At 48.5% G+C, this 21,546-nt stretch overlaps 1 protein-coding gene across 1 annotated transcript; it reads left to right on the plus strand.

Annotated features, from left to right (window-relative positions):
• The first annotated feature begins 1,153 nt into the window (after positions 1–1,153).
• On the plus strand, positions 1,154–21,099 carry CPNE9 (copine family member 9). The gene is made up of 20 exons (XM_087431425.1): positions 1,154–1,278; positions 1,804–1,844; positions 1,960–2,006; positions 2,100–2,203; positions 2,709–2,745; positions 3,237–3,313; positions 6,869–6,932; positions 7,049–7,152; positions 7,400–7,504; positions 9,640–9,681; positions 10,009–10,084; positions 10,192–10,245; positions 10,668–10,729; positions 11,708–11,754; positions 12,710–12,891; positions 13,171–13,298; positions 17,652–17,754; positions 18,353–18,410; positions 18,794–18,867; positions 20,715–21,099. Exons 1-20 carry the CDS (start codon positions 1,211–1,213, stop codon positions 20,898–20,900), a joined length of 1,659 nt encoding a protein of 552 aa, XP_087287551.1. The 5' UTR covers positions 1,154–1,210; the 3' UTR covers positions 20,901–21,099.
• The last annotated feature ends 447 nt before the right edge of the window (positions 21,100–21,546 follow it).

Raw genomic sequence — 21,546 nt, forward strand, 5'->3', positions numbered from 1 at the left:
ACTTGGGTGTGTCTCTAAACCCCTGAGCCACAATAATCTCAGTGACATGGGGACAAGTAGTCACAGGCTATTAAGGTGGGAGCAGTGGTCCTCAAGCCCAATTGGGCCCTAGTTACCTAGGGAGCCTGTTTATCCATGCAGATTCCCAGGGCTGGCTGAAATTTAGACTTGGGGTTGCTGAGATCTCCATTTAGCTGGGAAAGGAGAGATTGTCACTTGTAATAAGTTCCATAGGCAGCACAGTCCTGGTACAGGTGACCTGCAGCCCCTGCCTTAAGGAGCCCTGCCTGTGATGGAAGGACTGGCTTCTCGGGCTTTGGAGGCAGTAGTTGGTGTGGGGAGGATGGACCTGGCTGACCACTGCCCTCATCTACAGTGTGACCTAGAGTAGGTTGCATCCTCACAGAGTGTGTTTACATCTCTAACACCATGAAATCATAAGGGTTCAAAGACATGGGCAAAGGGTTTTGCACAGTGCTGTAACAGCCACCATTTACTGAGCTCTGACTCTTAACACAAAATAGGTCATCAGTGTGAATACCCAGAGGAAGGAAATAATACCAGCAAACATTTCTTGAGTACTTACCGTGTACAATCCCCTGTGCTAAATCCTTTCCATGGATTATCTGGATAAAATTTTATAACACCCCAAGGAGGTGCTATTATGGCCGTTCTACCAGTGATGAAACTGAGCCACAGAGATGTTGAGTAACTTGCCCAAGGTCACACAGCTAATAAGAACCAACGTGGAACTTTTTGTATTCAGAGACCTAGGCAAGGCGGAAATGGGAAGGGGGATAAGCAGATTGTTGAGGGAGCGGTTCAGGAAGAGGAAACGTCCCCAACGCCCACCCGGTGCCCCAAACCCTTCAGCACCGCGGACAGCTCTCAGGGGGCTTGGGTTTCGCCCCGCAGAAATGCCCTGAGGACTCTCCCAAGGTGTGGGGTGGGTAAGGTTCCCGGCCAGCTGGAGGCTGCTCCAATAGGGCGGGGGCCACCCGCAGGGCCGGGCGGGGCTGTGTTGCCATCCGGAGCCGCTGCGGCCGGCGGCCACAGTCAAGGCGCCAGCGGCCGGAGCGCACGCACAGCTGGAGGGAGGGCAGCCGCCGCCGCCGCGGCACACGGGCCGACCCCGCCGCTGCCGCCGCCGCCCCTAGCCCCGGCGGCCCCGGTCTCGCAGCCTCCCGCGGCTACGGCCACCGAACCAGTCATGTCTCTCAGCGGAGCCTCTGAGCGCAACGTCCCGGCCACCAAGATTGAAATTACCGTGTCCTGCCGGTGAGCGGGCCACTCTGGGGAGAGCTTAGGCAGTGTCCCAACCCCAACCGGCTCCGGGGCTCGGCGCGGACAAGGGCTAGACCCGCGGGGGGAGGGGAGAGAAGCTTCGGGGCGAAAAATCGCGGATGCAGACTCAGGGGAGTCGCTGGCGGGTTCGGGGTGGGGGTTTCCTTGAACAGCCCCACCCACAAAAGAGGGCTCAGCCTGCGGGTTCAAGGGATGGGTTGCGGGGGTCCAGTAGGATCTGGGCCCCCGGAGGACAAAGTTCTGGAGGCTAACCCTCTTTCCTGGGCCCTTGGAGACAGTCTGGACGCACACGCGTCCAGTCCGCAGAGACACGGTTCTTGGGCTGAGATTTCCGGTGCTGTCCAGGATGCTGACAACGCAGACCCCGGCTGGGTGTAGTAATGGGGGAGGGAGGTGCGATTTGAGCCCCATGCCTTCCCCGGGGACCCAACTCAGGGCAGAGATGAGGCGGTGGGCACCGGGATGATCCTCTGTCCATTTGCCTGTCGCTTTCTCTAGGAACCTGCTGGACCTCGACACCTTCTCCAAGTCCGACCCCAGTAGGCGGCGCCCAGGGCGGGAGTGGGTACCTGGGGTCCGGGCGCGACTGACGGGCGAGGAGGGGGTGCGCCCGACCTGACGTCCTTCCCTCCCTGCCCTTGCTCCTGCCTGCAGTGGTGGTGCTTTACACGCAGAGCCGGGCCAGCCAGGAGTGGCGGGAGGTGAGTCCCAGAGCCCTCTCCCAGCCCAGAGCCGCCCCCGGGAATCACCTGCCCCCTTGCAGGCCTCGCGCTGACTCTCCAACCCCCATCCAGTTCGGACGGACCGAAGTGATCGACAACACGCTGAACCCAGACTTCGTGCGCAAATTCGTCCTAGACTATTTCTTTGAGGAAAAGCAAAATCTGCGCTTTGATGTGTGAGCCCCGCCCAGAATTCTGGCTTGGACCGCCCCCCACCCCCACCCCCCGACCTGGATACGCCCGAAATTCTGGCCGGCCCCGCCCCGCCTGGCCTCCCGGCCTGGCTCCTCCCCGAGGCCCAGTTTGGTCCCACTCTGAAGAGCTCCACTCTAGTCTTAGCTCCGCCCCCAAGTCTAGTTTGGCCCTGCCCTTAGGTCAGTTCCAATCCAGTTCACTCCCCAGGCCTGGTCCTGCCCACAACTCTGCTCTTTCATTTAGCTCCGCCTCCGAATAGGCCCCGCCCCTGATATGACTCCGCCCCCAGCAGGCCTCTGACTTGGCCTCGCTCCAGACCTGATCCCCTCTGACCCTGGCTCCTGCCCCAAAGGAGATCCAGGTTGAACTCGAGTCCAATGCCGCCCCTCCCTCCACCCACAATTTTAACCAGGACTCGAAACTCGACCCCTTTTCCAGGCTCTCTCCCACCAGCCTCGCCCCACACTGGTTCCACTCTCTTCCCAGGTACAACGTTGACTCCAAAACCAACATCTCCAAACCGGTGAGCGGGCATCCCCTCCCAGGCTGGTTGGGCACACAGGCGGAGCTCAGTGTGTTAAACGACCCTCCTTAGAACTCCCCTACCCCTCAACCCCGACTCTGCCTTCTTTGTTCTGCCTGAACCCACCCTCCTGGCCCTCCTCTCCTGCTCCTGCCTCGATTTCCTGCCTGTGCCTCTTACTCACTGCTTCTCTTCCTTCTCGGCTGCCACTGGGACCTGCAGAAGGTGAGGCTGAACGGGTGTGGACGGCGGGTGAGAGGTGAGGGGTGGGATGGCATCGTGGAGAGCAGCTTAAGGTGATGGCAGGACCAAGAAGCAGAGCTTGAGTGGGGACCCCCTCCCCCTCCTTTAAAGCACATGCCAGGCGGTGGTTCTTGTGACATTCTGCCACCTCAGAAAGCCCTGGTCAGTGCGGCAGCATCACCAGGGCTGGGCTGGGACTCTGCGCCCCCAGCTCCTCCTGGCCTCGCTGACTCTGTGTCCCGGTGCAGGATTTCCTGGGACAAGCGTTCCTGGCCCTGGGAGAGGTGATCGGAGGCCAGGGCAGCCGCGTAGAGCGACCCCTCACGTGAGCTGAACTGGAAGGGGTGCAGGGGAGAAGGGTGGGCACCTCCAAAATCTCCTCGCAAAGATGCTTCTGACCAGATAGCAGTGGAGGCTGGGATTCCCCCTGGTCAGGAGCCTTCAGTGGCTCCCTTCACCCTCGTGGGAAAGTCCAATCTCCAGGGCTTTGCTCAAGTCAGTCTCAGGCCTGATATGTCGTCTCTCTCTCTCCTCTCTCTATTTCTAAGTCTGATTCAAACTTTAAGGTCCACTTCCAAGCCCTTCTCCTCCAGGAAGCTTCCCCTGCCTAAATCAAGTTCTCTGGAATTTCCATTACATTCACTCACTAAATATTTATCAACACATTTTGTATACCTGCTAGGCACCAGGGATTTATCCATTCCACAAATACTACTGGGCACATACTCTACGTCAGCTACTGTTTAAGGGGTGTAAGTTGCACTGGTGAACAAAACAAAGTTCCTGCCCTCAGGGAGCTTATACTATGGAAGAGGGGTAGAGACAGTACAAAATAGACATCATAAATAAGTACATTACATAATATATTAGAAGACATTAAGTGCCATGGAAGAAAGGCAAAGCAGAGAAGCATAAGCGGGATTAGAAATGCTGGGCGGGTGGGAGGTGCACTGTTCAACAGAGTGGTTGAGTTGGCCTCATGGAGAGGTAACTTCAGAGCAATGACCTGAAGATGGTAAGGGAGTGAGCCGTGCAGATATCTGGAGGAGAAGTGTTCCAGGCAAAGGAAACTACCAGTGCAAAAGCCTGATACAATCAAAGAGCATCAAGGAGGCCAATGTGGCCGGAGCCAAGTGAACAAGGGGGAAGGAAGGAGGAGGTGCAGATGGAGAATTAACAGTGAGGGCCTTGTAGCTACTGTAAGGATTTAGCCTTTACTCTGAGTTGGGGAGTCACTGGAGGGTTCTGAGCAGAGAAGTGACATGATCTGGCTATGCTTTCAAAGGATGATGCTGGCTGCTGGATTGAGAATAAACCTTAGGTGGACAAAGATAGAAGCAGGGAGCCAATTAGAAGGCTATTTACAGTAATCCAGGATGGTAGCAGTGAATGAGGGGAGACGTGGTCAGATTCTGGATATATTTCAACGGTGGAGCCAACAGATTGAATATGGATGTGACAGAAAAAGAGGAGTTGAAGATGACACCAAGGCCTTTGGCCTGAACAACTGGAAGGATGGAGTTGCCATAAACTGAGAGGGTAAAGAAAAAAAAAGGGAGGAGTAAGAAGTAGGGGGGGATTCAATCAGGAGTTCAGTCCAACACGTTGAATTTTATAATTTTTATTAGACATTTGATATGTCAAACAGGCAGTAAGATACATGAGTCTTAGATGCTCTTTAAGGCCATGAGACTAGATGAAATCACCAGGGAGGGAGGAGAGAGAAGACCAAAGACTGAGACTCCGTGAGTTAGAACTAGAAAAGGAGACTGAGAAGGAGCATTAATGAAGTAGGAGGAGAACCAAGAGAAGGTGGTGTTGTCCTGGAAGCAAAGTGAAGGACATACATCAAAGAGGAGAGAGTGATCAACCACGTCAAATACTGCTGCAGGTCAAGTAAGGTGAGAAGTGGGAATTGGCGGCTGGATTTAGCAAGATGGAGGTCACTGGTGACTGACAAGCATAGTTTTGAAGGAGAGGTGGGAATGACAGCCTGGCTGGAGAGGTTTAGAAGAGAATTGAAGAGAGAAATGAGAATCTTCAAGGAATCTTCAAGGGGTTTTGCTGCAAAGAGAAGAGAAAAGGAGAGTGGCTGGAGAGGGAAATGAAGTGCAGAATAGGCTTGTAATTTTTTAACGTAAGAAAAATTATACCACATTTGTATGTCAATGGGAATGACCCAGTAGAAACTGAAAAATTGACATAATAAAAAGAGGGGAGAATTGCTGGAGTGATGTCCTTGTGCAGCCAAGAGGGTGTGGAATGGAGCACACGGTGGAGGGATACATAGGCACACAGGCAGTCATTTACAGCTATGGTAGCAAGGCACAGTTACGTGGATGAGGGCAGGGTGGGTGTGGTGGTGGGTCTGTGGACATTCTCTCCTGGTTGCTTGAGTTTTGTCAGTGAAGTAGGAAACAAGGTCCTTGGCTGAGAGTGAGGATGAAGGAGGCTTTTTGGGTTTGAGGAGAAGGGAGGAGGAGTGAATGCCATTGAGCTGAACTGGAGAGTGAAGGGACTCGGGGTGTGTAGTATGGTTAGGACCCTCTTGAGGTTTGTGGTCATGTGTTTAAAATGAAACTGATTAGCATGATTGTGTGTTTTCCTCTGGCCCTATTCAGCTGCACAGGTGCAGTATGAGTTAGGCAGAGAACTGGATTTAATTAGGGCTGTGGTTCTGCCAAATAAGTATATCAAGGTGAGAGCAGGGCAAGGGGAAAGGGGTAGGATGCAAGGGAGTGACTTATAATCATTCACTGGAATTCACACCGGGTGAGGAGGTGAGGGAGAACATCAAGGAGGCAAAGCACAGCGAGACGGCAATAGGATCAGTGACTTGGTCCTGGATGTGCAGGTGAAGAGTCCCAGTACTCCTCACACTCCATCTTTTTAAAGCACAGAGACTCAGAGATCGAAGGAGCCAAAGAAATGGTTCAGCATTCTCATTTTAAAGATGGGGAAAAGGACACAGCAGGTTGGAGTCGGGACTTGAACTGAGGACACTCCTGACCTAGCTTTCTTCCTGCCACACTTTGGATCCCTGTGGGGATTGGGCTTCACAGCCCCCTATCAACAAGGTCCCTGACTTCTTAGAGACCCAAGGCAAGTGGGAATGGGTGTCCTGGTATGCATCCTTCAAGCACATGAGAGTGTCCCTTCTTGGGTCAGGAGAGAATAAGACTTCCTTTGTCTTTTTTATCTCCCTCTTCTTCTTGCTTCTTTGGAAAGCGTAGTCTTTGACCTAACAAACCAGCCCTTTTGCCCCAGGTCTAGATAGAAATTCCTCTCCCTCATTCAGGACTGCTACATCACACTCTACTTGCATATTGGCTTTGACATCCCACCTCCTTCTGGAGCTCCCCAAGGGTAGGGTCTAGCAGAGCTGGAGAGTGCCAACTGACCGATTCATACCCAGCACAGTGCCTGGCATACAGTAGATACCAGAGTCTGCTTTGAGAAATATAACCACCTCCTTCATATCTATAAAGCTTACCAATTTCTTTTCCTTCCATGCACTCACTCAGATCTCTTCACAGCCCTGAGAGGTGGGTATAAGTCCCATTTCATACAGGAGAAAACTAGGGCCCAAAGAAAGGGGAAATAACTTGCCTAGAACTCTAAATCCTATGTCTTTCCCATGCTACCATTATGAAATGTCCACCTAGGCTGGCTTAACCCCTTCCTTCCAGACTACAGACCCCTCTCCAGTCAAAGTCAGGCCCTTCCCCACCAAGAGCCACCCAAGACAGAAGGGAACACACTCAGGGGACTGTCAGTAATTGGCAAATTGAATCCTCTGGCCCACCCAATCCCAGGTTGGCCACCCTAATCCTTGTTGCCTAACCTCCCCCCCTCACAAAGAGGGTTTTTCTCCTTCCAGGGGTGTTCCAGGCAAGAAGTGTGGGACCATATTGCTGATCGCAGAGGAGCTTAGCAATTGTCGGGTCAGTAAGGGCCACATGCTAGACCCAGGAGGCTCCTTTCTCTCTCCCAATTCCCTTTAGTGGGCTGTCTGAGGCTATGGGCAATTCGAGTGTCAACAGCCCAACTTCACCCCTAGGACATTGCCACCATGCAGCTGTGTGCAAACAAGCTAGACAAGAAGGACTTCTTTGGGAAATCAGACCCCTTCCTTGTGTTCTACAGGAGCAATGAGGATGGCACGTGAGTCACCGCCATCTCCGATGGCAGCCCCTCACCAGCACTGTGACCATGCGCCCATTAGGGCTCTTAGGCTGGGTGTGGGGCATCTTAGACTCCACCAGGACCTGAGCCTAGAATTCACTCAAGGCAGCACACAATATGTGCCTAACAAGTGGGAGAATCCCAGGAATCTCCCAGAGTATGATGCCCTATCTCTGTGCTCAGTCCTACCCCAAAGGCAGGTTCCAATCCTCTTGCTCCTATCCAGGTTCACAATCTGCCACAAGACAGAGGTTGTGAAAAACACGCTGAACCCCGTGTGGCAGCCCTTCAGCATCCCTGTGCGGGCACTGTGCAATGGAGACTATGACAGGTCTGCTTCAGCATAAGCTAGGGAGTAAGGGAACAAGGGTATGAGAGTGGGGTTCCTGGGCCCCAGAATGATGGCAGAAGTGGGGGATCCTGCTCAGTGAGACAGAGTTTTGGGCATGGAGATGGGTGGATGGTAAAGTAGATAAGTAGCCACATGGATGGATAGGTGGATGAATGGACATGTGGGTCGATGAAAGGGCAAATGAACGAATGAATGAGCAGATTCATGGATGGATGGTCAGATGGATAGATAAACTGGTGAATGGATGGATGGGTATATGGATGGGTGTTTAAGAGGATTGGTGGGTGGGTAGAAAAGGAGATGGATGAATGGATAAGTGGACTGATAGGCAGATTAGTCAATGGACAGATGATGGATGGATTAACAGATGGATGAGTAAACAGATGAGTGGATGGAAGGGTATAGGAGAGATTGGTGGATGGCTGGAGAGGCAGAGGGATGATTTGAAAAACAGGAGGATAAATAGGTAGAGTGATAGGTGGATTGATGGAAGGACAGATGAATGGGGAGTAGAGGGATAGATGGATTAGTGACTACATTAGTTGATGGATGAGTGTAAAGTAGATGGATAGGCTGATCATATGAACTAACAAATGGGAAGTATGAAGATAAGTGGGTGGGTGGAAGGATGGATGGGCACATAAATGGATGGTTATGTAGATGAATGGATGATCAGATGAACACATGTCAGATAGTTGGGTGTTTGATTGAATAGATGAATGGACAGACAGATGGATGTTTGCATGCATCAACGAGTCAGTGAATGGCTGGATGTATAGTTAGATAGGTGGATAAAGATAAGGATTAATAGGCAATTGGTTTGGCAAATGTATGGGTAAATGGGTGGCTAGATGGTTAGATAGATAGTTGAATGGACTGCCACACAGATAGATGGACATATAGGATGACTTAGGCATAGTAGTCAAGAACAAGGTCTTTGGAACTATGACGTCTGAGTTTACAGTAGTCACCCCTTATCCACGGGGGGATACGTTCAGGGGGATGCCTGAAACCGTGGATAGTACTGAACCCTATATATACTGTGTTTTTTCCTATACATACATACCTATGATAAAGTTTAATTTATAAATTAGGCACAATAAGAGATTAACAATAATAACTTCTTTTCTGTATATCTGAATTGCCAGCATCACCACTCTTGTGCTTTGGAGCCATTATTAAGTAAAATAAGGGTTGGGCCGGCCTCGTGGCTTAGCGGTTAAGTGCACACGCTCTGCTGCTGGCGGCCCAGGTTCGGATCCCGGGCGCACACCGATGCACTGCTTCTCCGGCCATGCTGAGGCCGCGTCCCACATACAGCAACTAGAAGGATGTGCAGCTATGACATACAACTACCTACTGGGGCTTTGGGGGAAAAATAAATAAATAGATAAAATTAAAAAAAAAAAGTAAAATAAGTGTTACCTGAACACAAGCACTGCAATACCACAACTGTCGATCTGATAACTGAGACAGCTACTAAGTGACTAACAGGCAGGTAGCATATACAGCATGGATATGCTGGACAAGAGATGATTCACATCCTGGGTGGGACAGAATGGGACGGCGCAAGATTTCAACATGCTACTCGGGATGGAGCACAATTTAAAATTTACGAATTGTTTATTTCTGGAATTTTCCATTTAATATTTCTGGACCACAGTTGACTGCAAGTAACTAAAACCACGGAAAGCAAAACCGTGAATAAGGGGCAACTACTGTAAATCTCAGCTCAATGACTTACTAGTTACTTTTTAACCTCAGCTTCCTTATCCATAAGTAAGAATAATAGTACTTACTTTATAGGCTGGTTGTCAAATTAAATGAGACAATCTGTGAAAATGCTGAGAACAATGCCTGGAATATAGTAAGACTCAATAAGTGGCAAAGAATAGTAATAGTGGTACAAATACAGTAGTAGTAGTAATAGTGGTAGTGGCAGCAGATGGTTGGGCATGTGCATGGACTGATGAATGAACAGATAGGATGAATGGATAGATGAGAAGAAGGACAGATGGGTGGATGGGAGGATGATCTGTATATGGTTAAGGGGGTGGGGGTTTCTCTAGGATTTATCATACACACCCAGCCTATGTTTATCTCCTGCATTTCAGAACAGTGAAGATTGATGTGTACGACTGGGACCGGGATGGAAGGTAGAACTGCCCCACAGAGTACTGCCTTCTCCTGTACTTAACCCAAACAATTCCCTATAATATGTAGTACATTCACCAGGAATCCCAAAGTGGCCTTGGGAGCCAGGAAAGGTGATGATAGATGCCAGGACCTTGGGTATAACTGATCCCCTCAGTTGTTTCTCTGGGACACTGTCTTTTCCCCTTAGCTTGGCCCTTCTTCTGGCCCCAGCCCCAGTGCCCTGCAGCCCAAGTAGAGGCAGGGGATAGTGGGAATAAAAGACTGGTTTCAGGGCTGGCTCCAAGCCAGCAGCAGCAGCTGCTCTCCCACTCCTGGCCTCATTGCAGTCATGATTTCATCGGTGAGTTCACCACCAGCTACCGGGAGCTGCGCAAGGCCCAGAACCAGTTCACAGTGTATGAGGTGAGAGCTCTCGCCCTGTGCAGTTGCCCAGGCCCTCCCTCTCACTGTGCTCAGTCTGTAGCTCCCTTCCTCTGTTTCCCACCATCACTGTTATCTTCCTCACTTAGGTACTTAACCCTCGGAAGAAATGTAAGAAGAAGAAATATGTCAACTCGGGAACTGTGAGTGCTCCCTGGAGCTCTGGCTTTCTTGGATTCTTCTGTTTCTATCATCATCGACATAGCGTGACAAATGTTGGGGGTATGGGAAGGCTGTGAGCACAGATTACTTGGATACAGTAATGCTGGACACAAGGTAGCACCATCTAAGGTTTTCTTTGTTTTGGTTTTTTTTTCCTCACCTGAGGAAAATTTTTGGATCTTTACTCTTCTGCAGAATTTTTTTAAAAACCTAAGTTGTATTTCCCAATTTAATATACTTTTGGAAATCCAAATATGTCTCTGATAGCTTCCCCTTTTTGCCCTTTCAGAAATAGGACAGAGTGGGACAGGGTGGGGCAGGGGGTGGAATCATGTGCCTCTCTCCCTTCTGCCACCCCAACTGCAATTTCCAAAGTGGCAGGGCTGCCTGTTCTGTCCCACAGGTGACGCTGCTCTCCTTCTCTGTGGACTCTGAATTCACTTTTGTTGATTACATCAAGGGAGGGTGAGTCACAGGCCAAGCTCTGGGCTGAAAGCCCAGCAATGAGTTACTCCCAGTTCTGAGCCTGTTTTCTTATTTATGAATGGTCAGGGTCCAATGAGATCATGGAGATAAACTTTAAAACACTTGGCAAACTATAAAGTGCTCTGTCAAATGCATAGTGTTGCCTGTCTTAGTTCTGTTCAGGGGGTTGCCTTTCACCTCTAGCTTCCAGTCCCCTCTGGGAAGATGACAGACCAGTGGTCTTCATAGGTGGCCCCAGTAACCTGACTGAGGCCCAGACAAAAGTTATGGCCAAGCAAGAGAGAGAGGCCAAGAGAGAGGGAAAAGCCAAGCACTCTACAGAAGACACTCTGCTTGGTTCAGTCAAAGCAGGCAGATCTGGAAAAGGTACTTTGCTTCTCTGAACCTCACTGTTTTCCTATGTAAAATGGAGATGTTAATTACTACTTCAGGGCTATAGTAAGGGTTAAGTTAAATTACACATAATACACTTGTCACATAGCAAGCATTTAATTCTGCTACCCAAAGTGTGCTCCACAGACCAGCAGCATCTGCATCACTTAGAATTTTGTTAGAGGGGCCAGCCCAGTGGTGCAAGAGGTTAAGCGCACGCGCTCCGCTGCGGCGGCCCGGGGTTCACCGGTTCGGATCCCGGGTGCACACTGACGCACCACTTGGCAAGCCATGCTGTGGTGGCGTCCCATATAAAGTGGAGGAAGATGGGCACGGATGTTAGCCCAGGGCCAGTCTTCCTCAGCAAAAAGAGGAGGATTGGCAGATGTTAGCTCAGGGCTGATCCTCCTCACAAAAAAAAAGTTTGTTAGAAATGTAGAATCTCAGGCTCCACCCAGACCATCCATATCAGAATCTGCATTTTAACATGATCCCTAGGTGATTCGTATGCACACTAGTGTTGGAGAAATCCTGGTATAATAATTACTAATCCCTCACTTCTCAATCCATCTACCTCCCCAACAGGACGCAGCTGAACTTCACAGTAGCCATTGACTTCACAGCTTCCAATGGTGAGGCATGGCTGGGGAAATGGGGTGTATGTGTGGGGGAATTTTAAGGAAATCATTAGGGATTGGCCTGGATTCTGACCTGGGAATAAGAGTTCACCTATCCAGGAAGCCCAGGCTTGAGGCAAAGCCCAGCCAGGCTGGTACTAGGGCAGGAGTGCTGGGGAGAGATTATTGGGTGTAAGGGTAGGCAGAGGGTACAGGAAAATAGGTGGGTAAATGGATCAAAGAAAGTTGAAAGGATAGATAGCTCAAGAAATGGATGAGTAAATGAATGGGTGGAAAAGAATAGGGGTATAAGGAGAGATGGGTAGGTAAATGGGTAATGGGTGATTACTGAGTGGGTAGATAGGTTGGTGAGTGAGTACAATAGGTGAGACAAGTGGATGCATGGATGGGTATGTGGGTGGACAAATGGACAGATGTTTAAATTAGGGAAATAACAGGTAAGTAGATAGGGAATGGATGAGTGGACAAGTGGATGGAGCCAAATGAGGATAGACAGACAAGTAAATGAATGGAATGGATAGGGATAGATGGACAAAAGAATGTGGCTGTATGGATGGATGGGAAAGGAAGAGAAATGGTAGGTGGACAAGGGGATGGATGGATGGATGGATGGATGGATGGATGGTTGGATGGATAGGTGGGTGGATAGTCGGATAAGAGATTAGAGAGGTGGATGGATAGAGATGAATAGGTAGATTGAAAGATGGATTTATGGTCAGTGGACAGGTGAATGGATGTGTGAGTAGGTGGATAAATTGATGGATAGACATAGGGGTTGGTGGGTGGATAGATGGATAAATGAACATATGGATGATTGGGTAAAATAATGAGGGAGTACATGAGTAAAGAGTAGATGAATGGATAGGTGGATGGATGCATACAAGGATAGGCAGGTGAACAGATGGATGATCAAGGTGACCATGAGGCTAGGGCTCCTGTGTCCCTACAGGGAATCCCCTGCAGCCTACCTCCCTGCACTACATGAGTCCCTACCAGCTCAGCGCCTATGCCATGGCCCTCAAGGCAGTGGGAGAAATCATCCAAGACTACGACAGTGACAAGCTCTTCCCAGCCTACGGCTTTGGGGCCAAGCTGCCTCCAGAAGGACGGATCTCCCACCAGTTCCCCCTGGTATGGTATTGGCCAGAGCCTACACTCCATGCTCTGGCATCTGGCCCACTCAAGTGGGTGGAATAGAATTTCTTCTATTTACATTTCTTTTAAGGGTCAAGGACCTGCGGAGGAGCAGGAAGCTATGAGAGGGTGGCACAGCAGGGAGGGGAGCAGGGCTGGAGTTTGGAGAAGAGCATGAAAGAGAGTGATGGAAAAAGGAAGGAGTGAGCTGGGATCAGAGCACTCCTGGGTATACCCTGCACTGGGCTCAGCCCAGCAGGGCATCTTCCCTGACAGAACAACAATGATGAGGACCCCAACTGTGCGGGCATTGAGGGCGTGCTGGAGAGCTACTTCCAGAGCCTGCGCACAGTGCAGCTCTATGGGCCCACCTACTTTGCTCCTGTCATCAACCAAGTGGCCAGGTAAGGGAACTGGGTGGGGATTGGGGGGTATGAGGGGATCCAGACAAGGATAGTCAGGACTATTCTTGGGTGAACTTGGGCTTTGGGGAGAGGGTGAAAGTTTCAGTGTTGGCCAGGCTCTGGTATAAAGAGGTTACATAATGCCTTATTCTGGGGTAGAAAGGGTGTCAACAAACTATGCCAACCCCACTCCCTGGGAACAACAACCCAGGCCTCAAGTTTGGGGAAAAGAGAGAAGGGCCTATAGCACAACGGCTAAGGCACAAGCTTTGGCATCAGATGTGGGAGTGATCCTGGCTCCAGCACTCACTAACCGTGTGACCTTAAGCAACTTAGCCTGTCTGAGCCTCCATTTCATCCCTGTAAATGAGTGTAATAATGGATAACACAGCACCTTCTTTATAGGGTTATTGGGAGGCTAAAATTAGATAACAATGTACGAATTATTAGCAGTGTCTGGCCCATAGTAAGTGCTCATTAAATGGTAGATTAAAAAATAGAACAGTAACTTCTAAAAATGGTTAACTCCACATTTTGAGAATAAAAATATACAAAGCAAAGAAAACTCAGATCACATATCAAATGATTTTTTAAAATTCAAATAAAATAAAATGACAGAACTAAAACCAAACATATCAATAAACATAAATTGGATAAGCTCACCTATTAAAAGAAAAAGATTCTCTGATTGAATAGAAAAAATATAAGTAAACCCTACTATATGCTGAATAAAAGAGACCCAGCTAAAACAAAGTACCTCAGAGAGCTTGAAAGTAAAAAGATGAAAGAAAAACAAAGAATTAAAGTGGCAGGATTTCAGGGAGATTTATATGTCCATCGACTTCCTTTTTCCCTAATGAAGATTGGTTATTTTCTAATTCATAATGAGGATATAGTTTCTTTAATTAGAAAAGTAACATAACATTGCCTTAGAAAATTTCAAGGATGAAGAAGGGAAAGAAGAATTCACCCAGGGTACCACCTGTAGGGGTGTGGATGTATATATAGTTCTTGGGAGTCTTTTCCTTATGCATCCATAATTGCAGTCAAATGACATTTAATATTTCACTACTGATTTTTTCACTTAATATTGGAGCCTGAATATATTTTTTTATTGTTATTAAACAGATTTCTTAAATATTATCTTGGGCAAGTTCAATAGTTCATTCATTCATTCATTCATTCATTCATTTAATAAACGTTCAGTAAAGGCACAATGTAGCACGAATGTGGGCTGTGGAGCCAGACTAGCTAAGTTAATACACGCACTCTACCACTCACTAGCTGTGTAACTTTGGGCAAGACTCTTAACCTCTCTGTGCCTGTTTCCTCAATTGTAAAAACTGGATAATAATATCTACATCATAGGGTTGTTGAGAGGATTAACTAAATTAACATATGTCAAGCACTTAGAACTATAAGTGTGTTAGCTATTACTGTTACTATTATTATCATTATTACTATTCAAAGGGCATCTGCTGTGTGCTCAGTTCTCTACTGGGACACTGGAGACTCACAGATGAATCAGATCTACTCTCTGCCCTTGGGAGCTCCTGCGTTGGTGCAGGAGACAGAAATATAAATAAATCATTACCTTCTGTAGGCCAGAGCTTCCCAGACTTTTCCAGCAAGTTGCCTGTCAGCAAAGGCAAGCAACTGCTTCTCCCAGGGGAATCTGGGGGCACAGCTGAAAGCAGCCAAGCTGAAAATGTCTTCGAAGTCCCCATATTTTATCTTAAAAATTCATGCAAATTTTACATTCTTCCACATTGTGTCCATGTTTGCTTTAATTTAGGGGGGAAAAAGGTGTTTTAAGTGTACTTAGAGTCATCTAGCTTTATCCACCAGATCACGTAGTAGAATGAATGCTCCAGGTATCCTGTGGCCGTGGGTCCCTCTGGGTACACATGATGGTACCCTCAGGGGTGTGAGAACCCATTTGGAAGGACAGACTGCGCATCTTGGTGGGCAGTATCCTAGAAGCCAGAGGGACAGGAAGGGAGGGTGTAATCTAGTCTGAGAGACCCAAGGCAGCCTACTTGTGGAAAGGACTGCTTGGCTGGGTCTAGAGGGGGAGCTGGACCTTATCAGAGAAAGAGGTGCAGAGTAGGCCCGGCAGAAGGAACTGCAAGTGAAAAAAGCACAGAGGCATTAAGGGGCAAGCTCAGGAAACAGAAAACGGTACACTATGACCAGAATGTGCAGGTATGTGAAGGAGCACCCAAAGAGCAGGCCAGGAACGGAGAGTGAAGGAATCAAGAGTTCAGGCTTTAGGCTCAGTTGGTCAAAAATGGGTTTGGACTCTGGCTTCACCACCCCTTGGGGATGCTACATAATGTCTCTGAACTTCAGTTTTCTCATTTAAAAAATAGGAATGAAAAATATGCCTCCCTCACAGAATGGTGGTGAAGATTAAATTAGATCATGTATGTCAAGTGTGCAGCTGTGATTCTGATGATCACAGATGGCTCTTCATTGTTTCTCACCCAATAGTCAAGTGGGGCACACACTGGCCTCCCTCAGCTAGTCACCCATCTCCAGGTCTAAATGGCCTTGGGAATGTCAGGTACCTATGGGGAGCCAAAGATGTATCTCCTGTGTCCCCAAACCCTTCCATGTCCCCCACTGCCCCTGGCTCACAAATCCCCTCATGAGTGGGCCTTCGCCCACTGCTCTAGCCTCATCTCTCTTCTCTAGTCCTACATGTGCCTCCTAGATCATTCTCTTGGCTTGTACATGCCATTCCCTCTCTCTGGAACACTTTTCCCTTTACCTTCCCAACAACCCCACCCCCACCCCTTTTAACCTGGCTAACTCCTACTTATTTTTCAGGTCTTAGGTCAGATGTCACATTCTCAAAGCCCTAACCTGAATGCATCTCAATGGTATAAGTATCCATCTCCCTCAGTATAATACCCTATTCTCTGCTGCAATCTCACCACCAAGCTTGGTGCCTGACACACAGCAGGTGTGCAGTGACTCTTTGTAAAATGAGTGAGTGACAGGAAATGGTACCAGTCCAGGCCTATGAAGAGGCTTCAGCCGGAATTCAGTAAGGGAGCAGGGGACACTAAGGAGGATCATGACCCACTCCCACCCAGAGTGCTGGGCAAACTGAGCCATAGTTATTTGAATTCTCCACTCTCACCCTGCTTTCCTCTGATTTTTTGATATCAAGCTTAAATACCAGCACTATCCAACAGAACTTTCTGCAATGATGGAAATGTTCTGTATCTGTGCTATCCAATATGGTAGCTGCCAGCCACATACATATATTGAGCACTTGAGATGTAGCTAGGGTGAACAAGGAGCTGAATGTTTAATTCTACTTAACTTAGTTAATTTAAATTTCAATAGCCACGTGAGGCTTGGGGCTACTTTATTGGATAGTGCAGCTCAATCCTTTCCAACCCACACAGAGTCTGAGACTGGAAGTCAAGAGACCAGGGTCTGCCATGGCCTTTGTGCTCTCTTAATGTCTCATTTTTTCTTATATGTAAAATAAGGGGACTGGAGTCAATGACTTCTGAAGTCCTTTTCAGATGGAAAAATCTTGGATTCAAATATTGATGGTAAGAAAAGAAAAAGGAGCTCTGGGAGCAGCTGTTAGACTGGCTGAGGACTCAGCAGCCCAGGCAATGGAATGTGGTCAGCAGAGGGGAGAAGGGAAGGAGAGAAGAAATGGATGAGAGAGGGAAGAAAGGAGGCCTTCAGCTTTTGGTCTTGCTCTTGTAAACACCAAAATCTTTCCAGGGCTGACAAAGCCCTGTGTGGTCTGGCCCCTGCCCATCTCAGCCACACGGTCCACTCTGCTTCCCTCACTTTATGGGCTCCAGACAGAGTGGGCTTCCTTCAGTCCCATCACAGACCCTTTGTCTATGCTGTTCCCTTTGCCTGGAATGATCCTCCCTTCACTTAGCCTGTCCTTCATCCTCAAACATTTTTTCCTTAAAGAAGCCTTCACTGACCTTCTGGACCATGTCAGATCCCCTGCTAGACACTGTCATAGCAGTGTTCCTTTCCATCATAGCACTTGTCTAAAGTGTAATTTTATACCTATTTCTGTGATTCTTGGATCAATGTTCCCCCTCAAGAGGGCTGGGATGGATTTGTTTTTTCTCCTTGGGTACCTCCAGTGCCTAACACAGTACTCACCACAGTAAGTGCTCCATAAATGTTACCGGAGGGATGGCAGGCAAGGGCAGGCAGCCAGGTCTGGGGAAGGAGCATGAGCTTCAGAAGCCCCAGTCCTTGTCCGCTGCTTATACACTGGCTGTGGAAGCTTTAGGAGTAGGCTGTTCCCTTGGCCTCTCTGGGCTTTCAGCTGGATTCTGACCTTGCCCTCTCACCCAGGGCTGCAGCCAAGATCTCTGATGGTTCCCAGTACTATGTTCTGCTCATCATCACCGATGGGGTCATCTCTGACATGACACAGACCAAGGAGGCCATTGTCAGTGTGAGTCTGAGGAGGCGGGCTTGGCAGGGAGGGATCACTGTTAATAAATGTGAAGGAGTTGAGATTTTACCCTACTTTCAAGCTAACAAGTTAGCCTGCTAGTTTCATGGATGCTGGCAGAAGACACAAGATTCCTGGATCAGAGACAAAGGACTTTGTTATTCCCAGCAATAGCAGTAGCTCGAGTATCAGCATTAGCTCGGATTACCTAAGTCCCGATTCCCAAAAGATGATGTGAAGAGGGCCAGATGACATCTGCATCTACAGTGGGTTGCATTATAGGACAGAAACCCTGAACTTAGGGAACCTGAATCTTTTATAATGGGCAGTAAGCATGCCTGCCCTTTGTTCCAGTGTAAGACATTTTATTATACTAGCTAATAATAAACCTGCCCTTTGCTCTAAAGGAATACACTGTGTCTTTCAAGGCTGTTTGATATGCAGGCATGCTTAAAAAGATAGTCTGGAACAAAGGGAATCAGTGTCTCTGCTTGCAAGATGTGCAGAAACATGACACACACACAGAGAATTGTTTCCCAACAGTTACCTCCCTTATTATGGCTGCTCATCCCAACCATTCACCCTCTTTCCCTCATAGGCCTCCTCACTGCCCATGTCTATCATTATTGTTGGTGTGGGACCAGCCATGTTTGAGGGTGAGTAGGATGGGGTGGGGGTGTCCATGAGTGGGACCAAGAACTGGGAAAAATAGGGGTGGATCTGGGCACCCAGGCTTGCCTCACAGAAAAGATATGATGGATGCCTGTGCTGGACCTTGACCAAATCACAGACCTTCTCTGAACCTGTTTCCTCATCATAACCGAGGCTGTTGATATCAATACTTCCCTCCTGGGATTTCTGGAAGGATGGATTCATGGGAAAGCAAATAATAACTCCATAACAATGCCTAATATTTGTAGGACTTTGATACAACCATTAGGCATTCTCATGATGACTCTGAAGGGGAGCTAAGGAGGGAGGGAGGTGGCATGGGTTGGTGTGGGAGAGGCCAATCAGCTGAGGAGTGTCTTTTCTGCAGCAATGGAAGAGTTGGATGGTGATGACGTACGCGTGTCCTCTAGGGGACGCTACGCAGAGCGGGACATCGTTCAGGTAGACCTGACCAGGGAGAAGAAGTCATGGAGCCAAAAGGCATGGTTGGAAGGAGAGGCTAAGCTGGCAGCTACTCTCCCTTACTGCTTTCTTAGACACCTACCTTTCTCCTCATGGCTCTTTCAGCCTTCCTGCGTTCATTGAACAAATTCTCTTTGAGAAATAGGCAGGCTGCTGCAGCCATTGTGGATCCATAGTGGAGAAGATCCCAAGGCCCCCGCTCTCTAGTGGAGGCAACTAGTAATAATCACACAGCTAAATATCTCATTAGATTGTGATAAGTGCTCCAGAGGAACAGCACATGCCACTCTGAGAGCCTATAACAGAAACCTGATTAGGTAGGATAGTCAGGGAAGGCTTCTATGAGGAAATTACAGTTGAGCTGAAACCTAAAGGAGGGGATAGGTATTACAGGCAGAGGAGCAGCATGTGAGAAGGCCCTGAGACTCAGAAGAATTGGCATGGAAAAGGCAAGAGGCCAGGATGGCAGAGCACAGTAAGTGAGAGGAAAAGGGAGCCAATGCCTTGCCAGTCATGACGAAGACTGGGATTTTGTTCTAAAAGAATTGGAAAGCTCTTGAAGGATTTTACAGAGGGGAGTGAGATGGTTAGACTTGCATTTTAAGAGGATCTTTGCTGCATGGAGGGTGGACTGTAGCAGGACAAGAGAAGGCAGGTAGACCTGTTAGTGAGGAAGCCTTTAAAGTAACAGAGGGGATGGGCCGGTCCTGTGGCTTGGCGGTTAAGTGCGTGCGCTCCGCTGCTGGCGGCCTGGGTTTGGATGCTGGGCACGCATCGACACACTGCTTCTCCGGCCATGCTGAGGCCGCGTGCCACATACAGCAACTAGAAGGATGTGCAACTATGATGTACAACTATCTACTGGGGCTTTGGGGGAAAAATAAATAAATAAATAAAATTAAAAAATAAATAAAGTAACAGAGGGGAGACACGGATCTGGATGAGAATGGAAGCAGTGAGGATGGAGAGAAGAAGCAGGTTCAGATTATTTAAGAAAATTTTGCAAGAGTTGATGATTTGATTAAATGGTGATAAGGTGTGAGGGGGCTTCAAGGATGAATCTCAGTTTTCTAGCATGAGCAGCTGGGTGAGGGATAGTCCCATTTACTGGGAAGGGGAAAGCTGGAGGAAGAGCAGACTTGGCAGAAAGGGCTAAAATTCAGTTGTGAACACATTGGGTTTGAGGTATCTATGACAACTGAATGGAGATGTGACATGGACAACTAAATATGTGGCTCTGAACCTTTAAAAAGAGGCCAGGGATGAATATATAAATTTGGGAGTCATCAGGAAACAGTTTTTAAAGCATAGAAGTGTATGAAATCACCCAGGAAGAGAATTGAGAGAGAGAAGGGACCAGATTTAGAGATCAGGGAGGCCCAGAGGAATAAGGGGGGAAAAAGTAGGGGATCATCCAGAAAGGTAGGAGAAAATCCAGGAGAGTATGATGTGTCAAGAGTGGGATGTGTCCAGGAAGATTATGGTCAAATGTAATGGAAAGCTAAAGAGAAGTCAAGCAAGATGAGGACTGACAATTACTGCCCACTGGACTGATTTGGGAACACAGGGCGGTTGACAACGTTAGCAAAAGCAGTTTAGTAGACTGCGTGAAGCCAAATGGAGTGAGTTGAAGGTGAACAGAAGGTGAAAAAAAAAAAAGTGAGTGGGTAGAAAGCAAATGTGGAAAGCTGTTCAAGATAGGGGGAGAGAGAGAGTGTGATATCTGGAGAGATGTTAGGGGTCAAAGAGGAAGCCTCCCTACTGACTCCCTCTACTCCCCTCTCTCCCGGCCACTACCCACACCTGATTGTCTGTGCCTATCTCAGTTCGTCCCATTCCGAGACTATGTTGACCGGTCGGGGAACCAGGTGCTGAGCATGGCCCGACTAGCCAAGGACGTGCTGGCCGAGATCCCTGAGCAGCTGCTGTCCTATATGCGCACCAGAGACATTCAGCCTCGCCCCCCACCCCCTGCCAACCCTAGCCCGAACCCAGCTCCAGAGCAGTCCTGAGGAGCCCACCTATCCAATGCCAACTAGTCTGCCCACCTGCCCACCCACTGCTTCTGCTGCAAGGCAGGGGCTCCTGGAGCCCTGGACCTCATTGGGAGGCCAGCTTGGAAGATAGGAGCTAACTGGTCGAGCCCTCCGCCCCCTCACCCACAGAAGGGCCTGGCACTGTCACCACCTCCCTGCCTTCATGCCAATAATAAAGCTGATCATTACTTCACCTCTGTCTCATGGGTCTTGGGGAGGGAGATTGGGGGACCCAGGGCCTGGGGCCACATCAAGAGGAGGGAGCAAGGACAGCTTCAGCTAGGGTTCATCCCCATCCTAACACACATCCATCCAATCCCTTCTACAGACATTCTTCAAACACTTTAAGAAATGAGTGAAATTTTGTGTGTGTACATTTTTTCTGAGGAGAGAAGCCCATAGCTTTCATCAGATTCTCAAAGGGGTTTGGCTTTAAGATGACTGTATAACTCTGATCCATTTATTCTGAGTTTTTTGAATAAGGATAATAAAAACAGCTAATATTTTCTTTGAGTATTCACTACATATCAGACACTATGCTAGGTGATTTACAAGCATCATTTTATTTAATATTCACAATAATCCTGTGAAGTAGGTACTATATTTTATTTCTGTTTTACAC

This window comes from Ceratotherium simum, chromosome 5 (assembly GCF_057802395.1).
Source record: "Ceratotherium simum simum isolate JZ-2026a chromosome 5, ASM5780239v1, whole genome shotgun sequence".
In the NCBI taxonomy this organism is placed as follows: Eukaryota; Metazoa; Chordata; class Mammalia; order Perissodactyla; family Rhinocerotidae; genus Ceratotherium; species Ceratotherium simum.

Bases quoted from the DNA above. Each gene is read 5' to 3' on its own strand.
- CPNE9 (XM_087431425.1), top strand. From the start codon at position 1,211: ATGTCTCTCAGCGGAGCCTCTGAGCGCAACGTCCCGGCCACCAAGATT. The intron at 6,933-7,048 runs GTCAGTAAGGGC...CTTCACCCCTAG, and splicing joins AGGAGCTTAGCAATTGTCGG to GACATTGCCACCATGCAGCT. The intron at 18,411-18,793 runs GTGAGTAGGATG...TCTTTTCTGCAG, and splicing joins GGGACCAGCCATGTTTGAGG to CAATGGAAGAGTTGGATGGT.